This window comes from Leptonychotes weddellii, chromosome X, assembly GCF_054177405.1.
Source record: "Leptonychotes weddellii isolate Sample4059 chromosome X, ASM5417740v2, whole genome shotgun sequence".
Classification (NCBI taxonomy): Eukaryota; Metazoa; Chordata; class Mammalia; order Carnivora; family Phocidae; genus Leptonychotes; species Leptonychotes weddellii.
The window spans coordinates 82,027,495-82,052,919 of NC_138385.1; the positions used below are offsets into that span (position 1 = coordinate 82,027,495).

A 25,425-nucleotide genomic window follows, 5' to 3' on the forward strand; every position below is an offset into this window, starting at 1 on the left:
ATTATCTAGATATCCAGGGAGTGTGACATCCCCTGCCCCAGTTTTTGCTTTTTGCTTTTCTCATTTAAGATAGAAACTTTTCCTGCCTTTGCAACATGCTGCCCAGCATTGCTGAAACTGTTCATAACTCGATTCTGAGCAATTCTACCACTTTCTAGAGGACTGGGAGCTCTCCAGAGATTTGGCTTAAAATCAGGAAGTTTTGCAAGCTCAAAGCCTCAGAGGGAGAATAGATTTACCTATTGTGTGTGTGTGTGTGTGTGTCCGCGTGCACATACACATGTCCCACATCAAAGCCATAAACAGATTACTTTTATTCTGGTGGGAAAGATCCTCCTTCCCTTCTCTTAAATTTTATCCCCCTTGGAGATCACAGCTATTTATTTTAAGTGGGTGGGCTCCCAATGTACAGGCAAATGTGGCTGGTTGCCTCACTGTAAATTTAAGTAATCAGCCTGTCACCTGGCTTTTGGTATCAAATGCAGGGATTGTCAGAGTTCTGGATCGTTGCCCTTAGGCTGGCAGCCACACTAAAATGGAGTCCATGACTTATATCATCAGGAGTTGAGCCAGAGCAAGTGGTGATGAAATCAGGCAGCCCAGGTCAGTCGAGTTCACAGAAACAGCAAAGAAGTCACCTTGGCACCTGTTCTTAGCACCTGACCTAATCAAGCTAGCAGGATAGCCCTAACCATTCTACCCAAGGCTGCAGGCTCAGAGCTCTCAGAAGATAGTAATGGAATTTTGCCAGGTGAATAAAAGAAAAGAAAGCATGTAAGATGAATGTTTGACTACAGTGACTTCTAGGGCATTGATAACATATACCAGATCCATTCTGTCTTTTTAAAATTTCTGTTGCATTATCGGTTTTGTTTTTATTAGTAGTAAACCTTTCCTCAATAACGAAGTGTTTTTTTTTTTTTTTAAGATTTTATTTATTTATTTGACAGAGAGAGTTAGCGAGAGCAGGAACACAAGCAGGGGAGTGGGAGAGGGAGAAGCAGGCTTCCCGCCGAGCAGGGAGCCCGATGTGGGGCTCGATCCCAGGACCCTGGGATCATGACCTGAGTCGAAGGCAGACGCTTAATGACTGAGCCACCCAGGCACCCCAATAATGAAGTGTTTTATGTCAAATAAAGTGAACTGCAGTGTAGTACTAAGCCATTTTCAATTTTGTAGTGAAAGAGGATGACAGTGGAAGACTGTCTGCTCTGTCCAGATTTATATTTTCACACTTTGAAGATGGTGGGATTGCTCCAGATAAGATCACCAGTGACCCCCTGAATTGTCAAGTTTCCTTTTCACTCCTGTTCCCAGCTGCACTTGGCTTGTTGGACGCTCCCTCCCTCCTTCCTGATGCTCTTCCTTCTCTTGGTTTTGAAATACTTTACTCTCCTGGCTCTCCTCCTAGGTCTGATGACGATTACTCTTCGGGCATATTCATCTCCTTCCTCGGCTGTTCCTTTCCATGGAGGCTCATCCTTAGCCAACCTTTCTTCTCACTCTTTTATTCTAACAAAGTTCTCTGAGCAATTTGACCATCTCTTGTGCAATTAAATGACATCTAGGGGTGTTATTCCAGTGACTAGCAATTCTGTATGTAATGCTGGTAAAACATAATTTTAACCTTCTTTCCTCCAGATAAATAATCTCATAGTTTATTTCTATGTTGGTATGCCCGCCTTCCGCTCACATGGTAATACATGACCTGTCAGATAAGTATTCTTACCACAGACTTCAACTGAGTTGCTTAAAAAAAAAAAAAAATGAAGCCTCCCTATTGTAAGGTGTACACAAACTTGAAAAGAACACCTTGGAATTTTAGAAACAATCTCCTTCCCTCCCTCTCTCTGTCTCTTTCTCTGTCTCTCTCTCTTTCTCTCTCTGAAATCCATTCATATCACCCATAACCATTATGTTTACCTGGTCTTTTCCAGGGAACACAGCTCCTTTTTTTTAGGGTCCTAACAGAAGCACTAACTTTTACCCCTTACAATTGATATTCTCTATATCCTCACTTGCTTCTATAGCTTTGTCCTCCAGCAAGTCAGGTCTTCATGCACCACAGCCATGAAGTCTTAGAATGAGGCAGGAAAACCTCCTAAGATCTACCCAAAACCTCTTTCCTTATGCCCTATGTGACTTTTAGAGTTTGCTTGAGACTGCCTCCTGGAAAGCTGTAGGCTCAGCAGTAGCCCTTCACTATCTGGCCTAGTCTCCATCTCATACATGGTTAAAATCCTCCCCAGTTTTGTCTGAAAGTAGGAAAAAATATTCCTTTTATTGGTTCTTATTAAGGTTTTATATTTATATTTATTCTGACAGGAAGCCCAAGATGTATGGATCAGAGAACACATCATTAATTACTCAAGAGCATCTTAGCACCAGTGCACATGCCCCCAACCCCCATGGGACAATGCAGTGAGAGCTGCGTATTTATCTGTGTATGCGGGGCTTGCAGTAAGGGAGGGAGTCCCCAGATTTAATGGTAACAGAACTTATGCAAGGCAGCTGGCATGTCTGACAGAAAAAGTGAGACAGAAACAGAGACCTTTGCTCTAGGGGGTGAACAGATCCTCTCCAGAGAGAGGGAAGGGTCTAGGTCTCTTATCCTCAGACTGTAAATTGGCACATAAGCAAACAGATCTGGGAAAAGTGTTTCCAGGTCTTTCCGGTGCATTGCACTAGTCTGAACACTTAAGGTATGTTTGCTATTCAGTCATCCTTTAACCCAGATGCCAGTGCTCTTTGCTCAGAAAGCTCAGACCATGCAGAAATGGGAAAAGAGGAGCACCTGGGTGGCTTAGACGGTTAAGCGTCTGATCTGGATTTTGGCCCAGGTCATGATCTCAGGGTCGTGAGATCCAGCCCTACGTTGGGCTCCACGCTGGGCATAGAGTCTAGTTAAGATTCTCTTTCTCCCTCTCCCTCTGCCCCTACCTTCCCCCAACTTGCATGTGCGTGCTCTCTCTCTCTCTCTAAAAAAAAAGAGAGAGGGAGAGAGAGAGGGAGAGAACAAAGGAAAAGAAATGTGAAAAGATGTATGGCCCAACAGTAGTCGCCATCTCATTTCTCTTTGCAAAATCTGATGCCAGCTGCCCATTGGATATCTACAGTCTGATGCTCCAAAGGCTTCTCAATATGATCATATGCAAAGCTGAACTCATCACTTACACACACACAGAACCTGTTTATCTATCTGAAATCCTTTTACTCAATGACACCACTATTCATCCAGGTGCCCAGGCCAGAAACCTGGGAGTAATTTGAGTCTTTCCCCTTCTTCACTCAATGCACAATCACTGAGTTCTGCCAAGTTTTCTTCCTAACCAACTTTCTCAGTCCAACTCAGATATGAATACCAACTGGATACTTAATTACATTGATGGTTTTGTTTTTAATTTTGTAGGTGGGATAATGGTATTATGTGTACTTTCCTTGAAAAGCATTCATATATATTGGAAACAGGCTGAAGTAGTCGTGGATAAAATATTATATCAGTTTGTTTCAAAATAATCAATTTAAGGAGGTGAATGTGTGGGAGTATAATGAAACAAGGTTGCCCATGGCTTTATAAGAATTGGAACTGGACAGTAAGTTCAAGGGGGCTATGTGTACTCCTTTCTTGCTTTTGTATGTATTTGAAATTTTCCATCACAATTACTATATGAATCATGGTTTCCCATTGGCTTCTGACTTACATTCAGAATCTCTAAAGCACATTATTAAACATCTCTAGCCTCTGTTTCCTGACCCATCTTCTCCTAACCCTCTACATTTCCAAAAAGTCAGCCAAATATGACTGCTCATCTTCCCTATCTTTGCATATGTGTTACCTAGTAAGCATAATGCCCTTCCCACTTTACTCAGCTATGTACACTCCAAATTGCACTTCCTTCATGAGCTCTTTCCTCAATATGTGACCAAATATGGTATATGATTCATTCCTTCCTTGAACTTCCAGAAAAGAATAGACTTAGAATGCTCATCAAATTCTTTCTTGTCATCTAGCTGGGGCTTCTACACTATTATTTCTCCAAACCACACCCTCTCTAACTACCACAGTAAGGTCCATTTCAAATTTCTTATAAACAAGCAAATAAAACTGTGCTTCACCTACCTTTGCTTCCTTTTTATTGATCCTGGTACATGGAAGAACTCAATAAATGTTTGCTCAGTTGACTTGTCTATAACAATTCAGATGAGCAAAATAACCAAATTCATACTAGTAAGATTAGCCAAATATATACTTTTTAGCATTTTTTTGAAAATCAATATTATTAAAGATGTGTATTACATAACAAACTTGTGGTTTGTGATTTTTTTCCCTTAAATATAATATAGATAAAAATTTTGGAATTATAGGATACAGTAGTTTATTCATTTATTCAGCAAAATGCATTGAGTAACCTACCATGTGCCAGGCATAGGTTTAAGTTCTGAAAACCCAATAGAGAGTAAGACAGATAACATTTCCTGTACTTATAGGGTCTAGTCTAGTAGTGTAGAGAGACTGGTAGATATATAATTTAATGTTAGTCATATATGTCATGAAGAAAAATGAAGAATACAGGGAATACAGAATGGTTAGGGCTGCTATTTAAAATAGAATGGTAGAGAAGGCTCTTCTTAGATAAGAAAGAAGTGAGGGAACTAGTCATATAAATGTCTTGGAGTGAAAGAATATTTTTGGCAGAGAGAACAGCAAGTACAGAAGAAACCTGGAAGCAAGAGAATGTTTGGCATTCTTGAGGAACACAAAAAGGTTAATGAGGCTGAAACATTCTGGACTCAGAGGAGACTAAGAAAAGATAAGATCAGAATGGTAGACAACATACAACCAACATACAACCAAGTCATTTAGAACTTTGTACGCCATAGTAAAGATGATGGGCTTGATGAGGAGCCATTGGAGGATTTTGAACAGAGTAGAAATATGACCTGATTTATGTTTTGAAAAAAACTTTTTGGCTCTTGTATGGAGAATTGACTAGGAGAGGGGTAAGACTGGAAGCAGGGGGATGATTTAGGTAGCCATTGCAATAATCCAGATGAGATATAATGATGGAATATATCAAAGCTATAGCAAGGGAGGTAATGAGAAGTGGTCAAATTCTGGACTTGTTCTGGAAGTAGAGCCAACAGCATTGTCTAACAACTTGAATACTTCAAAAAGAAAGGTAAAGAGTGACTCTAAAGTTGTCAGCCTGAATAACTATTATTTGATATGCCATTTACTGAAATGGGAAAAACCACTGGAAGAGAGCGATAAGGGGATGCAGTTCAGAATTTGGTTGGGGTCATATTAAGTTTGAGATGCCCATGGGACATCCAAGTGTCAAGAAAGCAGTTGAATTTGTGAATCTGGTTTGCGAGTTGAGGTTAGGGCTGGAAATATAAGTTTGGGAATCATCACTGTATAGACAGTATTTGGAGCCTTGGGACCAAATAGGGAGTATGGAGAGAGAAGGAAAAAAGTGTCAAAACTAAGCTAGAGCACTCCAGTACTAAGAGATCAGTCCGAGGAGGATTCAGTAAAGACTGAGGGAGCAGTGGACAAGAAGGTGGAAGAAAAACCAGAAGAGTTCAGGATACAGAAGCCAAATGAAGATAGAGTTTTAAGATGGAGAGAGTCATCAGCCATATTGAGATGAGGACCGTGAATTACCCAATGAATCTGAACATATTGAAATCACTGGGATTCAGGGATGATGATTTTAATAAGTCAGTAATTAAGAATTGCTGGACTGATCAACAATAGCCAAATTATGGAACCAGCCCAAATGTCCATCGACTGATGAATGGATAAAGAAGAGGTGATACACAGACACACATACACACACACACACAATGTAATACTACTCAGCCACAAAAAATAATGAAGTCTTGCCATTTGCAATGATGTGGATGGAGCTAGAGGGTATTATGCTAAGTGAAATAAGTTAGTCAGAGAAAGATACCATATTTTACTCATATGGAGAAACAAACATGGGGAAAGAAAAAAAGAGAGAGGAAGGCAAACCATTTCTTAATCTCAGGAAACAAAATGAGGGTTGCTGGAGTGGTGGGGGGTGGGAGGGATGGGGTGGCTGGGTGATAGACATTGGGGAGGGTATGTGCTATGGTGAGAGCTGTGAATTGTGTAAGACTGTTGAATCACAGACCTGTACCTCTGAGACAAATAATACATTATATGTTAAAAAAAGAAAAGAAGAAGATAGCAGGAAGGGAAAAATGAAGGGGGTGGAATCGGAGGGGGAGACGAACCATGAGAGACTTTGGACTCTGAGAAACAAACTGAGGGTTCTAGAGGGGAGGGGGTGGGGGTATGGGTTAGCCTGGTGATGGGTATTAAAGAGGGCACGTACTGAATGGAGCACTGGGTGTTATACGCAAACAATGAATCATGGAACACTACATCAAAAACTAATGATGTAATGTATGGTGATTAACATAACATAATAAAATAAAATAAAAAAGAGAGACTCAACAATAGAGAACAAACTGAGGGTTATTGGAGGGGAGGTGGGTCGGGGGTGAGCTGAAGGTGGGTCAGGGGTGATGGGGGATTAAAGAGGGCACTTGCTGTGGTGAGCACTGAGTGTTATATGCAACTGATGAATCTCTAAATTCTACTCTTAAAGCAAATATTACATAATATGTTAACTAACTAGAATTTAAATAAAAACTTGAAATATTAAAAAAAAGGATTGTAAGGCTATTTCTTATTTCTGAGGTTTATAAATTTCCTTTTTTTTTTCTCTTTCCATAGACAGCTGATTCATTTCTGATGTATTTCAAATTTTCTATATTGCAGAACATAAAAGACAGCTTGCAACAAATCTCAGGTCGGATTGAAATCATTCACAAAAAGAAGACAGCAGCATTGCACAGTGCCACCCCTGCAGAAAGGGCAAAGCTCCAGGAAGCTCTCTCACAGCTCGATGTCCAATGGGAAAGAATTAACAAAATGTACAAGGACCGACAAGGGTAGGTAACACTTTTATTTTCCTAAATTACTATACCTGTTTTCAGAGAACCATGGAGTTCATTTCAGTGTTCCCTGGAAAGGTAGGGAGGAAGAAAGGGAGAAGTATTACTATCATTGGAAAAAGGTAAGTGGAGTGAGAACAAATAATGGTGAACAGACTAATGAGCTGAATTCTAGAAATTATTCTGTACTGGGGTTAGCATTATGTTGGAGCACTATCTTACCTTCTAAAATTTCACATAATGCCAAATAGGTTTTGTCATTTAATTGAGGTGGCTTAAATAACTGCACAGTATAAAATGTGTATCTTTGGTCAAATCTGTGCCCTATATATTTATAGCAGATTGATAATTAGATTGATATGTTTGAAATATAAGCTATCAGTGAAAAGTTGATTTTCACTTACTACTTCTATTATTTTGAAGGTGATACATAACATTTTGCAGTCCCCCTACTCTTTTTTGCTATGAGGAATTTGTTAAGTTGATTTAAAATAATTTTTCAGGGTTTGCCTTATTTAACATATATAGCTTGTGACCACGTTTTCAAAAAGTCACATATATTCTTTAGCCTCACATCACAAAAGCTAGAATATTGTTTTATTTTCCTATTTTAGGTTAAAAATAATGGAGTTCTAATTATTTAAAACAATTTGTTTTAAAGACTGTAGTCTCACCATACAGTACATCATTAGTTTTTGAGGTAGTGTTCCATGATTCATTGTTTGCGTATAATACCAGTGCTCCATGCGATACGTGCCCTCCTTAATACCCATCACCGGGGTAACTCATCCCCCACCCCCCTCCCCCCTAAAACCCTCAATTTGTTTCTCAGAGTCCATAGTCTCTCATGGTTCATCTCTCCCTCCAATTCCCCCCACTTCATTCTTCCCTTCCTTCTCCTAATGTCCTCCATGCTATTCCTTATGTTCCACGAATAAGTGAAACCATATGATGATTGACTTTCTCTGCTTGACTTATTTCACTTAGCATAATTTAAAAAAATAAAAAATAAAGATTGTAGTCTCAAGACAGTGTTCTTTGTTATTCTCAAAGAAAATAAAATCATTTTTAATAATTACAGGGAACCTCCCTCTTAACTCTGTCCATCTCTAAATATCCCTACTTCTATTTTAGTTCTTTATTTACTATAGTAGGTTTCTAAATGGATACGTATAGCAGAAATCTCCATTAATTCTAATGATCATCCACATTTTGTTCCCAATTATCTTTCATCCAGAGTTGTTTTTCTAAAGTGTAAGAACCTCAGTACCATTATCTCATTCTCCTTAGAATTAACTCCAGATTCCTTAATTGGGCATATAAGGCCTTCACATGACATTTGTTCTTTTGTTCAGCCTCATGGCTTATCAGTCCCTGGCTGTCCTACAACCTCTCCAAACTCTGTTCTACCAAAATACCTTTGAGCCAGTAAGAATGGCTATATTGGTATTTTTCTCATACATGATTCATCTATGGCCGGCTATTAGTCAGCTATTACCATAATACGGTGGTATGAAGCTGTACTCCAGAACCCAGTGACTTAAAACAACAAGCATTCATTTTCATGGTCATGGGTCTTTAAGTTGTCTGTGGTTTGGCTGACTGAGGCTGGGCTTAACTGGGCAGCTATTTCAAGCTGTGGGTTAGCTGAGGTAGGCTCCGGGATATGTGTCAGGTTAAGGTCGGCTACGTTTATCTTTTTCCTGAGCTTAAAATGCAGGGTCAGTGCCATTGTCTTCTCATGACAGATCACCAGAGCGTGGATGAGACATAACCTCCCTTGTATTATGGGCCACTTATGGCCTGGGCCCACATTAAATTCACTCCCATTCCACTGGCCAGAGCAAGCCTGACACCAAGAGAGTGGCAAAGTAGTCTCTTCCTACAGTGGAAGGGGAAGAAGAGTGACTATTTGTGGAACAATAATCCAAACTATTGTTGATAATTAATAATTAATAATAAATAAATTTTTACAGCTAGAAATGACCTTAATGATTTTGTCCTGCTGCACTGTTTTACAGGGGAGACTAAATTACAAAGATGTTGAATGACTTACCCAAACATATATTAAATAGCACATCTGCATATTTCCATTTTACCAAAATATTTAGCTCTAATAGGTTTGCATAGTGTATACTCACAATAAGTTACAGATACGAGAAAATGCATTAGACTCTTGGCATTCCTAAGGCATAGATTCTGAGACCATCATTAATCACCAAATTCATGAATGCTATAATGGCAAAACTCACCTTTATTAAATGTCATAAATTAAAAAAGACATTACTTGTTAGGTGAGGGCAAGTAGAGAATTAAAAGCCAGATCGCTTTGTGACTGCTCACTCATTATCTAAGAGACCTGCTTTCATACCTTGTCTTCCCGCAAACAGAATTTCATCATGTGTCTCAGTAAAGTTGCAAATCTCCAAAATACTAAGAGTGGCTTTTTTTTCCCTGTGGGAACACAAATAGTAAACACAATGAACATTTAATTCATGAATCCTGTGTATCTATGTACTGATCCATGTATATGGATAGATATACAAATATGTAAAATAAATATTTAAGTTTTTGGGAACTTAACATTGCTGCTAAATTCTGTTTTTATCTAATTCTTGGTGGGTACTCACTGCTTCTAAAAGATACCTACAGGAAACATGTGAAAATAAAGAGAGAATTAACCTAAGATCCACCTAGTATTAGAGAAACATAGTCCATTCTTTCTTTCAACAAACACTTGAGGAGTGCCAGACACTCTGTTGCCTTTACTTTCTTTCTGATACCAGCTTTACTATTCCTCAAATGGTTAATGAATTTGCCCCATTTTCAGGAAGTTACTCCCCAAGCCTAAGAGGATAGCACAGTTCAAATGAGATAATAAAAATGAAAGCAGTTTCTAGGCTACACATTGCTGTACAGCCATAAGATGGCATTATTGTGTAGCAACACAGTTCTTATCTGACATCAAGTAAGTGATTTTTTTTTTTTAAAAATCACTATTCCTCTTTGGAATCCCATTTAGTCAGATACTTTGGGATGGCTCACCCATACATGTAAGTGGTTAAATTCAAGGTGATTCTGAGCTTTAGATCTGATGTAAAGAGGACATGAGAGTAAGAGTAGTGATTGTTACAATACTAAATTTTTAGAGCAAAATGAAGTGTCAAAAAATGGGGAAAGCAGGGTGAGGACATTTAGAAAAATCAAATGCCATTACCAGTGGTATTTCAGAAAATAAGAAATAGGAAGATAGTGCTACAGGAAAGAAGCTGGATGCAAAAGAATACATATTATATGAGTCCATTTATATAAAACTCAAAAAATGAGCATATTGGGGGGTTAAAGGTCAGATATGGTTACCGTTGTGAAGCGTAGTGATTAACAAGGGCAAATCTCTTGATCTGGATGTGGTTTGCATTGATATGTTTCTGTTAAGAAAGTTTATGAAGCTATGTACTTGTGATTTGTACACTTTTCTCTGTGTATGCTATACTTGAATGAATTTTACACTTAAAATAATACATTGAATTCTTTTTTAAGTACAAGAAGGACTTAACCTCAAATTTTAAAAAAAAAAGGTGTATCTTACAGAAGAGCATATTACATTGTTGTACTTTTGGCATTTCACCATGGACCCCTTAACACTTTATAATTGACTGGTACCTACTCTCAGATAATTATGTGGGCACTACCGCTCTAGAGAAAGTTTTTCCAAAGATACCACCATCATGCTGGGACCAGAGGGCCACATGTCGATAGGATGCTCGGAGACAGAGAGCAGGAAGATGCTTCCCTAGGGATTTCTCCTTTGTTTAATTCCCTTAGTGCCAAGCCCACAATATTAAAGCACTCACAGACTCTTGCTGCCATTTGTACTGCATGAAGGAAAACGAGACAATGAAAGAAATGAAAGGGGGGAAAACAGGAATAGAAACCAAAGAAATCTGATTTGAAGAGAAAGTGCCTTAATCATCTCTGTATTCAGACTCCAGGGAATGAGCCTGTAATTCTGCAAGCCCACTCCTAGCGCAACTTTCTCATAAGCATTTTCTATCTCACTTGTAATTTTTCTACTGAGACATTCAGTAAATATTTTTCTCTCATGTCAAGGTGAGGGAAATAACCCCACACTCCTCACAGAGGGAAAGAATAATATACTAATCCTCATGTCATCACCATACAATTTTATCCTCTAAAGGGGAAGCTAGAGGGACAGATGCATAATCTGGGAGCTTTTCCAGAATTGTTTGTTCCTAAATGAGACATTCAGCTATTGCAGCATTAGCAGCCTCTTCTATTTGTCACAGAGCCATATGTAGTTGGGAAGATACATGATAAGCACATGCAGGATCCTGACGACTCAGGAAAGATTAACGCTGCGGCCTTAGAATTAGTCTCTACTAAATGTAAAGATTTTCATGCAAGATTGGATCTTCATATTCCCCCTCTCCCCTCACGTATATGCATACGTGCCAATACATGATTCTACTGTTAGTTTTTGAACTTGGGAGAATTAAGGAGAGGTTAAAAAAAAAAAAAAAAAAGCCCCGAACATGAGAAAGTCTTTTTATATCTCACTCCAGAATCAGTGTTGTACTGACCAGGGAAACGATTCTCATGCATTCATTCATGGGACTGATATAGAGGAAGATGTGTTAAATTGAAGAAGTGAAATTTTCTATTTGTGGTCCACTTTTTTATCACTGTTGAGATCATGATGTATGGGGAAGCCTTCTGTTTTGGTTCTTCACATCAAGATCTTTTTTAAAGAAAATCCTTATTTATTAAGTCATTGATTTGATAGAATTCATTTTTAAACCTTGGTTATCTATGTAAAGAGAATAGCACATTATTTCTCTCTCCAGATGTATCAGGAAATATTCTTATTCATAGACACGCAGCCACGTTTGCCAATTTGCCTAAGGATTTCAGAAATATTTTTTAAGTATTTTAAAGTTTACTGTTAACCTTCAAGCTTCCCCAGTTAAGTATCTTGTTTGCTATCTGCTCTCCTCCATTTGTCTACATTGATTGTTCTGATTTATTTTATTGGGTCCTGGATATCAGAAATCATGTCAATTTTGCTTGCTTGTACAATGCCCAGTACAGCACATGTGGTTAATAAATACTCTTTGATGATAATGATGATGCTGAAACTATACTTTGACAGCACTGACATTTCATATATGCCAGAAATAAATCATCAGAACTTTAAGAAAGGCAACTTTCTTCCTGCCCTGTCATTTTCTGTAGTCACTGTCCAGCACACTTCACCTCTACACTGTCTCCTCTGCCCTATCTGTTCTCTCTTGTGTATTTCAGTTTAGGGGCTGCCCCCTCCTGCACATCACCTTCTCTTTTGTGCTGCTCTGTTCGAGTGTTTATATTTCTTCCCAGGCTCTGTAGAGTCTTAACTAATCCCTACGTATTGTGAATATCTTTCACCGGCCAGTTGTTGCACATTGCACACCACCGAGAGGGCAATTGTAAGCCAAATAGAGGAGGTTTTGTTTCCACCCAGCAGCCCGAAATGAAGTGTATGACTTGACTGCTGATGCCAATTACATGGAGGTTTTACCACCAGAGGCGAAGCTTTAAGCCACAAAAGATTAATCCCGTATAGTTGGTGTTCGGAGGTATTTAATATCCATGTACTGCCTACTTACGAGTCTCATTAAAACAAACCAGTTATCGGGCGCCTGGGTGGCTCAGTCGTTAAGCGTCTGCCTTCGGCTCAGGTCATGATCCCAGGGTCCTGGGATTGAGCCCCACATCAGGCTCCCTCCTTGGCGGGAGGCCTGCTCCTCTCTCTCCCACTCCCCCCTGCTTGTGTTCCTGCTCTCGCTGTCTCTCTCTCTCTGTCAAATAAATAAATAAAATCTTTAAAAATAAAAAAAAATAAAAAAATAAAATAAAACAAACCAGTTATCAACAAACAATACCCTTATTTTATAATTGTTATTTTTAAACTCTGTTTAAAACATGAATCATTCAGTACTGTGTACCATTTGGGTCAGATACCTAAACTAGCCCTTGATGTAGATTTCCTTTTTTTTAAATCTTTTAATTTCCAGTTAGTTAACATACAGTGTAATATTTCCTTGCTTACTTATAATTTCTTCTGAATTCTTCACTGTTGACAACAGTTGGCGAAGGAATTGAATGGAAGGGATCTGTTGTATTTATTTAAGGAAAGGGCTTTTTGAAATGCATTAAATACAAGTTTGTTTCTACCTATCAGCTTATCTTCTGTATGTTCCTTTTGCTATTTCAAAGCACTGCAGAGTTGCAGAGTGATTTGCTTTTTATGATAGCCATTTCATACAGGATCATTTGCCTTATATCTTCAACATTTTCAGATTCTTATAAATCTTTACAGTTCACATAAAGGTTAGTTTAAAACTTGCTTCAAATAAGAAATTGACTAGATATAAAATTCATATAATCTTAGAGTTAACCATAGATCAATATCCTGCATCTTTTTCTCAAAGTAATTGAACATTTTTGTTTCCCAGGATAGCTGTAAACACACATTTCCGTTCTTCACCATAGATGATTCTATTTCTTCCGTGTACAGGGGCTATAGTTGGCTTGTTTGTTATCTAAATAAACTCGTATTTTCATTATAGTCAAAGGGAAAAGTTTCTCATATAGGAACCAATTTTATGCCTATAGGACTAGCCTCATTTTGGAAATAATGCCACTATTTAACTTTACTCCTTGTATGTTTCTTGGCTTTGTCATATCACAAGTTTCCCTTCTCTAAATATACATTTTTCCCTCTAAATGGACTAGAGAGTTTTGAAAGAACCATGCTAAATGTAATCTTTCCAGAAAGTCTCTTTATCAATTAGAGTTTGTTTTGTCTTCACTAAGATAGAAGCATATTTTTTTTTTCTCCTTAAAAATGTAGGAGTATGCAGTCAAGGCAGGTATAATTTCTCTGCTCATTCTTGCTTTCCACCCAGCTATCCTTACATGGTAGGCCCTCCTTCACATGTTGCAAAATGGAGCTCCCACCACATCTATATTCCAAGAAACAAGATGGGAGAAGGCGGGGAGAAGTGGCAAAGTGTGCATACTAATTGTCTTTTAATGAAGTTTCCTGGGAGCTGCAATGTTTTGCTTATACCCCATTGGCCAGAAGTCAGTCACATGACCACACCCAAGCTGCAAGGGAGGATGGAAAATGTTACGTTTATTCCTGAATGCTATGTGCTCTGCCAAAAAGTGTACTCTTATGGAAAAGCAGGAGAATGGATATTTGAAGAGAACTAACAGTCTTCAGTGTTTTCTCAGAAGAAGTGTATTTTGTTTTGTTTTTTAAGCAGCCCTAAGAAATATGTAAAACGGGTAGCTAAGTCTAGAGTTATCTCCTTCCCCTACTCTTTTATTATTATATGAACTCTAATTTTGCTAATATCTCACTTTGGCTTCCTGAATTCTGCTAACATAAAAGTAGAAGTTTTACATCATTGCCAATACCTGCTTGTTCTATCCCTCCATGTTCCCAAAACATTTTCTCATTAATCAATCTTTGTCCAACTCTTTCCCTTTTTTTCCAACAAAGCCACTGCTTAGTCAAGGAGAGAGATGAGTAACTTAGTTACTATAGTGTTCCTGGAGTATATAATCCCTACTGACTTTGACTAAAGTTGGGTCATTCGTAAATTGTAGCAGTTTAGATTACGAACACCAAGAATGACCACTAAAAATTAAGGAGCTAAGACCAAAGCAGAAATTATGAGAGTGAACTGAAATTTTAGGACATCACCTTTTCTGAACATGTGAGATGGGCCTTGTGTAAGATTCAAGATCTTTTTGTAGCCACACCTATGTGCCAGGCATGCATTCAGTGTTTTACATATCTGATTGCATCCTCAGGAGAACCTTCTTTTACAGATGAGGCGCTCGAGATTTAGAGGGAATAAATCATTGTCTCAAGTATGCATAGGAAGAATATGCCAGAGCCTATTTTTTGACTCAAGTTATGAACTCTTGTGTGCTGCATTCCTTGTCTTTATACATTTCACATAGAATTTCTTGTATTTCTTGTGCTCATTGATTATGTTCTCTCTTCCAGAGGTCATTCTTCAGTAGCAGTAACAGGGATACATATAAAAACTTTTTAAAACTCTTGTGTCTAAAACCACAATGCTTTAAAGAGATGTTTAATATTCGGAAAATGGTATCTTCATATTCATTATCTGTAGAGAAATAGATTGTGATTCTATAAGATGCTTGGCAAAGCCAAGTGATAAAGGATCTTCTCAAGTGCTTGAGGAACACTGACTTGTTTTTTGGCAGAGTCCTACTCATTCAGGACCCAGTGCAATTATTACCATTTGGAATAATTTGTTGGTCTCAATTATTCCAGTCTCTGTATTCCTAGAACTCAGTTTATATAGTTCTCTTATAGGTGCTTATCATGAATTTAAATGTCTTACATCACTTTGCACAACTCTGTACCATCTGACAGAGTTTTTGTTACTACAGAGCAGCAGAAACTGTGCCATATACTTCCTGACACCCCTAAGCCAAGCACAGTATAGTTCTATAGGAGCTCCTCAATACATATTAATTTTTTTTAATTGAGGAGACCTTACATGTAAATGACAAACTGCTCACTCAAAAGTTGTAATATTTTGGAATGAATAAGGTTCTTGTTTCTTTGGTTAACAAGAACTTCATTGCCATTATAGTTTATTCAACCAAATATTTATGTAGGGTAAATTTCCTCATATTTACTTTCAGTATTCCATACTACTACCGAATTATGACGTTGAAGTATGGATATACCAATATATGAATAATATGAGATCTTGGTATGTTCTTTATGGTATGTGAGAGAAGTAAACAGTCTTTCATAAAGAAAAATATACCCACTAGCCACTAAAGTCAACATAACTTCCTGGTAGAAGACAACAAACTTTTTGTTTGCTGACCTACTTGCTTGTTTTAACTTCCACTATACTGGGGTGTGTGTGGGGGGGCAGGATTTGTTACCATTACAAAATTCTGACACCTTAAAAATCTGTTTACTTTGTGAGAATCACAAATTCTTGCCTATAAGGCGATTTTCACAAGAATTATTTTATTCATTTTTAGTTTATCCATGGACAGTCTCAAATTCCTCTTGAAAACATCAGTTTACTCAAGGGAATGCTGCCCATTACAAGCTAAAAATGTGGTTTTTGAGAGATTTCTGCTTAAAACAAACATTTTGAAATTCTATGTGGTTTCCCAAAATGGTTAGATACTTAGAAAAATAAGTTTAGATGGACATTTTCAAAATTCTTAATATTTAAATAATTTGTATATTTTAGTAAATTTAAGCTGTATATATATATATATATATATATATATATATATATATATACACACACACATAACCAAAGGTGAATTTTGTCTGTTTAGTTTCTCTTGCTTTTCTTCATTTCTTTTTTTCTTTCTTTCATTTCTCTCATTTGTCTTTCTCTAATATTCAAAGATAACGCTAGAAACTAAGGATTGTCATTCCATGCCCCTAGTTTTGAACTAATTCTGAGGTAATCAGAGATATAATCTTTATGGGTACCTCCCATAAAGTAGTAGCACCACAATTAGGAAATAGATGCAACTCTCGCATTTGTCTTAAATCTTTTTCCCTATGTCCCAGTAATATAGGAATGACCCAAGGTAACTGTCCACTGGGCCCTTACCAAAGTTTGCCAGTATTGGTCAGTTGCTGCTACAATAATTCTGTCTAACAAACACACCCAGAATTAACAATAAATCATTATTTTCATGTTCAGGGCTACTTTAAGTCAACTCTACTTCAGCCTTTGGGACTATAGGATGAATGAATATATCTGACCCATTTGTTTCACTCTGGGGCCAGGCTGGAAGGGCAGCAGATACTTGGGACATATTCTTCCATGGCAGAGTTGAGAACTCTCAGAAGGGCAAGCAGAAATATGTGATGCCTTGAAGACCTTGACTTGGAACTGACACACTATCTCTTCCATTCACATCCAATGGTCAGAGCAACTCACATGGCAAACCCAAATTCTAGGAGTAGAGGAATAAACACTGCCCACCATAAAGCCATTTCAAGACTGAGGATACATAATTCTACTACAGAATAGAATTGGAAATAACAATTTAAAATACTACACTACTCTAGTAGAATATTATAGCATCCATTAAGCTTTTTTGATGCTGTGCATGTAACTTTCTGAGAAAACCCCATTTGTTGATTCCACTTGAAAATGTATCCTGAATCCACTTTTTTGACAGGTTTTATCTCCAATCCAATAGGTTGGGGGAACTTTTATTTTACAAAAAAAAATAACCCTCCCATAATATTATGAAGCAGAAATTTAAAGACCCTTGAAAAAATAGAATATTGAAACAAACTTGGAATCACAATTTTATTTACCAACTTGAGAGTCTCCTTGTGCTTCGGCACACTTGGAAGTTGGATTTCCAAATAGCATCATGACTTCCCATACCCAGCTGTCTGCTGCTTGAAACTACCATAAGCTAACTATCACAGCTCACAGTATACCCTTGAAGAAGGCCATCTGGTTTATGTCTCTTGGCAAAATTTGTTTAAAAACAAGCAGCTGCATGACAAAGTAAGAAGGAGTCTCTGTCTAGCTGTGGTAAATAAGTAGGTTTGCAATGCACATAATAAAGCATTTTGTAATCCAAGCCAAAATTTCTAAAAGGGAAACATGCTTTTCTCACAAATAAAAGAAAAATCCACAGAATTCAATTGCATGGAAGGGACTCTATCAAATTTATATTTCAGTGGCTTAATATTATGAGAAAAATAAAAGTCTCTTTGTGATTAGATACGCCCTTCTGGTAAGAACTAGTTTTTGTATACTTATATAGAATCCAATGATTGGAAATTATTTTTAATTACATTAGAATTCAAATTTCTTAAAGACCTATTCTTTGAATCCTAACATAGTTGGTATTTAATGATTTATTGTATATTCTCTCTTTCCTTCTACCAGGTCTCTGAGTATCCCATAACACTTACTCTATCACAAAAAGCGTACAGGCTACTACAAGCTACTTTTTTTTTTTTTTTTTTTGAAAGCATGAATTGATTTTCCAGTTCAGTTAAGTATTTTTTCTTAACTCTATCTATGAGGTCAGAGTAACCACTGTTAAGGATTGATTTTGGTGTTAATCCAAAAGCAAATCCTGAGACAAAGATTTGAGTTCAGGTTGTTTATTTAGGAGGTGATTCAGGAAGCTGTGGTACATTGGTATGGTGGTAAGCAAGGGAAGGGAAAGTAGCATATGTAGAATATTAGCAAGCCAGCCACTGCTGTGGGGGACTGGGGCTTAATTCCGTGGAGAAAGACTGGGAAAGTATAAAACAGGTATGTCTGAATCACATCAAGCAAAAGGCATGCATGAGAACTGTGATATTTATACTCCAGTTCTTATTAGTCATTTTTAAGGGCTGCTTATTGTGTCCTGCATTTGGGTATAATGTGTTGTCTGCTTCAAAGAAAGTCCTCAGACTAAGACATATAGTTAACAGTGGCTGTTGGACATTGGCCAGGTCACACTGGAGTGTCAAGAGTCAAGACAGTGGGTGAAGGTCCAACAGGATCTGCTACACTATGGAGGGGTGGGCATTATTCCACTTAATAAGGCCCACTATACTTCCTTACCCAGCTGTTCACTTTTCTGCTTATTTGTGCTACTTTTCTGATTTCTGCAGTTTTCTGGATCATGCCTTATCATAAGCATTTGCAAGCTGAGGCTTGTGTCTATATTTCTCATTCTTCCTCATTGGCTTTTTTTTGTTTGTTTACTCTTTTACTGATGTTTACTTTTGTCATTTGTTATTTCTGTGTTATTTCTAACTGGTTAGGTGTTTGAATTATTGAGTCTTGCATTAAAATTTTAATAAAGACTTAGACATTTGTTTTCTTTTAAGTGGGATTCATACTAGTTAGAGATACAATTAGAACTAAAAATTAAAGGTCATAGACACAGTCCTTCTTAAGTCAAATTCCTGAATGGCATAGTAAGAGTTGAATTTTCTATCACCAATAAATAACTTCTTTGGGAGATTAAAAAAAAAAGTTAATTTAGGAAAATTTTATTTGTATTCCCAGTTTATTCCAAGTCTTCTGCAAATTATCTGACAGTATTGTTTCTAGCATCAAAGGACAAGTTAAAAATCATACTTACTTTTTTTATGGTTGCAGATTTCTTGAAGGCTTCTATTACTTGTTTGGATAAGCAGACTACATTAATGGTGTTGGTTAGACATTCTTTTTTTAAATTTTATTTTATTATGTTAGTCACCATACAATACATCATTAGTTTTCGATGTAGTGATCCATGATTTCATTGTTTTCATATAACACCCAGTGCTCCATGCAGTACATGCCCTCCTTAATACCCATCACCAGGCTAACCAATCCCCCCTTCCCCCTCCCCTCCAAAACCCTCAGTTTGTTTCTCAGAGTCCATAGTCTCTCATGGTTTATCTCTCCCTCCAATTCCCCCCCCCATTTTTCCCTTCCTTCTCCTAATGTCCTCCATGCTATTCCGTATGTTCCACAAATAAATGAAACCATATGATAATTAACTTTCTCTGCTTGACTTATTTCACTTAGCATAATCTCCTCCAGTCCCATCCATGTTGATGTAAAAGTTGGGTATTCATCCTTTCTGATGGCTAAGTAATATTCCATTGTATATAAGGACCACGTCTTCTTTATCCATTCACCTGTTGAAGGGCATCTCGGTTCTTTCCACAGTTTGGCTATTGTGGACATTGCTCCTATGAAGACGTTCCTTACTCATTCTCACATTTTCAAAGTCCTGGAAGATCAAAAACACAATTCTTTGGATGTCTCAGAGAAGCTAAGAATAAATTGGTTCTCACTAGAGATGAATGAAGATAAATTTTACTCATTAGTTAATTTTACCTCATGATCAGAATTCTTTGCCACATGAAAATCATTTGGTTTATGAATGGTAGCATGAAGAATAATGAGAATGATTAGAGATCTAGAAGACTTGACTAGATGACAGGAAAAGAAAGCAAAACTTTTGAAAGTTTCAGGGAGACATGAACAAGGCTGGAAGTATTTTAAGTTTGAAGAACACAGAAAATAAGATAAGTGAAAATAAGATAAATGAAAAAGAAAATAAATGAAAATCCCTCATTTATTGGGAAGAAAGAGGACTGCAATTTGTGTGAAGTTTGTTTGTTTGTTTTGTTTCTTAGTAAGGAAATACCTGTGGAAAATCTGAGGAATTAGGAAAGCTAGACTTTCATACTGTTGTTTTAAAGGTCACAAAGGAAATTAAATTGTAGATTGAGTTTAAAAGCATTGGAATTACTTCTAGTCCCATTTTTTTAGGATTTTGTGCACAGCAAGAAGATAGATCACAGCATAGCTAAAGGGGAACATTTAGGTTTTCATTAGTCTCAGTATAGACTGCTTCATGGACCCTTTGGATTTGGTGACTTATATCAATCATGAAAGGTGTAATAACCAATTACTGTATTATAATAATTTAATAATTATTATTATACAACCATTTATTGGTGGGACAGGGCCATGTGATTTCTTGATGTTATATCATAAATAAAGAAAAGGCACTGAGAAATGTATATTGTACGAAGACTACCCTTATCACTGTCATCAATAACCATAAAATCTGATTCCTTATCTGTGCAGTGCTTCAGTATATCTGCTTTTGCTTCAAACCACTGTAGTCGTAAGAGATGTCTTTTATCAACGATATTTTCCAAAAACTGTGAATATTAGAAAATATAATAGACATGAAATGTTTTTCATGAAATAGCTCTCTAAATGATTTTCATGATAACATTTCTGTCCATGATGTCTAAATCTTTGTATCAAAGATGGCAAATGGACAGAACTTAAAAGACTTATCTCACAAATATTCTATTATTAATAAGATAATGGAATTTGGAGACAAAAAGGCAAAAGAAAATGCAGTTTAGCCTTAGTAAGGAAACTCAGAAAGTAAAATGGACTGATTATACTAGACTTTTTTACGTACATGGGTTTGTTTTTCTACATTAAAGAGATCTATAGACAATGGATTTTCATTCACTTTTTATTCTGCTGAAAGTAGTCTCTTAGACTGAGGATAGTTTAGAAGTGAGCTTCATTTACTTATCTTGCTCTAAATGTCTAATATATGAAATTATTTTTGCAATGGATACCTAAGGGATAGCGGAGAGTTGATAGGAGGGCAAGGAAGAATGATTTCAGTTAACGGACTTTTTTGCCCTATGTCTATCATTACATGGAAGATTTCTGCTACCACTCAACATCCTGGATGGACTTCCTGTAGGGGGAATTTTTCTCTTCTTTCATTTGTCTTCCAGGGCTAATACATGCATTTCATGTTATTAGGTAGTAACAATCAGTTGAGGTTTTCATGAAAAGTGCTCTCCTTTCATCGTAAGGAGAGAGTTTTCATGACAGTTTCATTTAGTGAAACATGACCCCAAAAAAGTTAACATCTAGTAATTCCATATATGTTAATGGTGTCATTTTAAAAAATTTACACAATAAGAGACCACATTTTGCCAAGTTCCTGACAGTAACAGTAGTAAAATGTAATTTCTATTGGCATGTGTTCACATTATTTTGACATGGTGGCTGTATCCAGTAAGATTGATAACAAAATGTGCCTTCATGTACTAAAATTTAATGACAGTTATTCTTCCAAAGCATGACAGTGTCCCTAATAGCTGACATTCTGCAAAAGATTCTCTTTTATCACATGCCAAGTGTTCACCATATCTCTTTCTTGAGTTTTCTTTAAAGATTTATATCCTATATTTTGTTCCAGAAATCTAGTATTAAGATGAACAAGCAATGACCACAAAATGGTTGTTGTTGTATATAAGGAATCTTTAAGAATACTGATAGAAATTTTCATGATGTTATTTAGATGATATCTTCAGGTATGTACTTCTGTTTTCTACACTTAAAACACCTATACCTTAATGAGGCTTCCCAATTCCATGAAGATATCACCTTTATATCTTATAAGATCCTCAGGCAAATACATTTCCTGTCCCCTCTTTATTCTTCCCTGTACTTTGATTCCACATCTCAGCATTTATCAAGTTCTGTAGATTCTTACTTTACAACTCTTTTCATGTCCTCACTTTCTTTTTATTCTCCTTGACATCAATTTCAAGTCAATAGATTCCTTGTAAGAGATCTCACCCTACCCAAAACCCCTGTCTAATTTGACTGATTAATCTTTCTAAAGGAGTACTTCCTGCTTCACATTACCCAGCACAGAAACCTTCAGTGCTTCTCCATTATTAGCCTTGGTTTCAAACTGGTAGCCCATCGAGACAAGAGAGCTGGAGGATATGCTTTGCCCATTGTTTTCTATTATCTGTAGGGAGCTTTAAAAGGCACTGAAACAGGGCAAGGTTTGGACTGGTCAGTACAATCAGTTTAGCACTTATTGCCTTAAATCTTGTAAGGGCTTTACAATTTTATATGTCCTGCATGTCCCCTGAAGGCATTTGATTTTATAACCCCTTAGCCCAGAGACTGACATCTAAAATTCATAGCCTAAGATTCACAATCCTAACATAGCTTCTCTACAGTTTCATGAACTCTACAGCTAACTGGACTTATTTTATCCAAAATGCCCTTGTTGTACATTCATTTGGAATATAATTTTACATATACAAATCCTTCCCACCTATAGCCATTAAACAGCTTTGGTTATAAGAACCAGAAACAGTCTTCATTTATCCTAAGGGAAATTAAATCTGGTAGGGGAGATATTGGAAAATTCACAGAAGGTAAAGAATAACAGCAGCCATGGCCACAAATGAAGACACTGAGAACTCACAGCTCATGGAAGGTTACTTTTATGGATGCTGCTATCAAAATGGCTTAGCTCTAAACCTCTCCAGTCCCTGTTTCTCTTACCTCTAGATTCTAATTCCTAATCTAATTAGCCTAAATTGGGTCATTGTCCCCTTTATAGAGTTTGCAGAGTGCTGTGGTTAAAAGTCCCCCTCCCTCAGATTATGTGTAATGAATTAAGATTACAAAGGAAAAGCAGGGTACCACTAACCATAAAGTTGAGCTTTTTAGTCAGAACAATTAATAATAGCTGCCACAATAAACTAAACTTTAAGTCTCAGTGATTTAAATGCTTATTTTTTTGCTCATATAAAATCTGATGTGAACAGGCAACTGTCCTCCATACAGTGACTCAGGGACTTAAAATGCTTCCATCTCTGGTTTCCCCTTCTCACAGTGTAAATTTCAGAGCCATTTCCAAAGTGGAACTGAAGAATGGACACTGATGAAGTGCCTCAAACCAGAAGTAATGCATGACTTTCCTCACACTCCCATTTCTCAAGATTCAGTCATATTGGTCCCAATGCAACCTCAAGGGAATGTGGGAAACATAAGGGGATTCTGGGAAATTCGGTGAGCACTAATTTCCTCCACCACAGAAGGAACATTGGACATTTTAAAAAAGAAAAAAAAATCTATCCAATAAATGATGTTCCTTCAGTGTCCCGCTCAGTTGCTACCTTTTCCATCAAGGCTTTTTTTTTTTTTTTTTTAAGATTTTATTTCTTTATTTGAGAGAGAGACACAGCGAGAGAGGAAACACAAGCAAGGGGAGTGGGAGAAGGAGAAGCAGGCTTCCCGCTGAGCAGGGAGCCCAATGCGGGGCTCGATCCCAGGACCCTGGGATCATGACCTGAGCCGAAGGCAGATGCTTAACAACTGAGCCACCCAGGCGCCCCATGCATCAAGGCTTTCTTAATCAACTCATCAGGAGATGATCTCCAACTCCTTTGTTCATCTGGAGCATTATACTCCACTTATTGATACTGGCTCCTGTTATGATAACTTATAGCTAGCTATTCCTTATTCTGATTATCATATAAATTCTTATGGGACAATAATCAAGAGTATTAATTTATTTTGTCTCCCCTTAACATCGAAAGCACAGTAGAACAATCTCTGAGGCCAGAGTAGTAGTATTTTCTTTGAAACTGTGCCCAACAGAAAGTACATGGAGGATATTCAATAAAAACTTGTTGATTAGTTTTTCAGGCAGATAGCAAATTTCTTACAATACTCCATGTTACTTTGTTTTGTCGACATTGTGGTCATCATGGCCATAAATTTAATACTATAAAATTCTGTTAAAATTATTTTTAAGTAAAATGTAACAATCTTATATATGTATTTAAAGAAAACTTTATATTTCATATTAGTGAATTATACACAGTCACAGAAAATTTACAACATAGCAATAAATGACACAAAATGTAGTATTCACATTAGAATGCATTCTACAGAAGGTGTTTTAAGTTTGAAAAGTTAACATGATATGTATTGAATGTAAAAAAATAAATCCTCAAAAATATTTCACACTCTTGGGTAAGATCTGAAAATATCAGTCACTATATGATATGACTGGGTAGAATTTAAATAATTATAATTTTAATCAAGGATTTCCTGTGTTATTTGAAATTGAATTTTTCTATTAAGTAACAGGATTTTAAAGCTAAGCAAAAGCTACATTGGCAAAACAAACAAGATTTACTATGTTATCTTAAGTGTATCCTAAATCCTCTTTAATATTGTGGATAAGATATACTTTTAGTTTCCAACCAATTCTGTCTATAATAATTTAAAATAAACTTATTTATGTCGTACTTGATGCCATGTGAGCACACAATTTGTAGTACACTGAAATAATTCCATTGAATTATTTTGGCTATTTGGTACCTGAGACCTGTTTCTGAATCATTTTTTTTTCCTATTTATTTAAGTTGTGCTCTTCTATGATCTTACCTATGGCTATGTTCAAAACAGTGAAAAGGGGTATTTTACTCTGGTGTTTAGCATTCCAAAGGTAGTGTATTTTCAGTCATACATAATACATAGATCTGATATATTTTATAACTAAGTATTTGGAGGCCAAATTATTTCACAATTATATAACTCAGCCTCTCCAGACTCAGGTAATTTCACTTGAAGCAGTTTTCTTACCCTCATCTTCAGTAAAGGAAACATACAACATTGCACTGATATGGAAAATTTATATCTGAGTTTTCTTTTTCTTTTTAATTTTTTATTGTTATGTTAATCACCATACATTACATCATTAGTTTTTGATGTAGTGTTCCATGATTCATTGTTTGTGTATAACACCCAGTGCTCCATGCAGAGCGTGCCCTCTTTAATACCCATCACCAGGGTAACCCATCTTTCCACCCCCTCCCCTCTAGAACCCTCAGTTTGCTTCTCAGAGTCCATAGTCTCTCATGGTTCATCTCCCCCTCCGATTTCCCCCCCTTCATTCTTCCCTTCCTGCTAACTTCTTTTTTTTTTTTTTTAACATATATTGTATTATTTGTTT

The 25,425-nt window shown here is 36.8% G+C and overlaps 1 protein-coding gene across 1 annotated transcript in view; it reads left to right on the forward strand.

Moving 5' to 3' along the window:
• The window catches only part of DMD (dystrophin), a 1,845,074-nt gene that overhangs the window by 745,479 nt on the left and 1,074,170 nt on the right, over window positions 1–25,425 (forward strand). Inside the window, exon 37 of the mRNA XM_081807964.1 lies at window positions 6,818–6,990. Within this exon, the coding sequence (XP_081664090.1) occupies window positions 6,818–6,990 (173 nt within the window). The remainder of the gene's footprint in view (window positions 1–6,817; window positions 6,991–25,425) is intronic.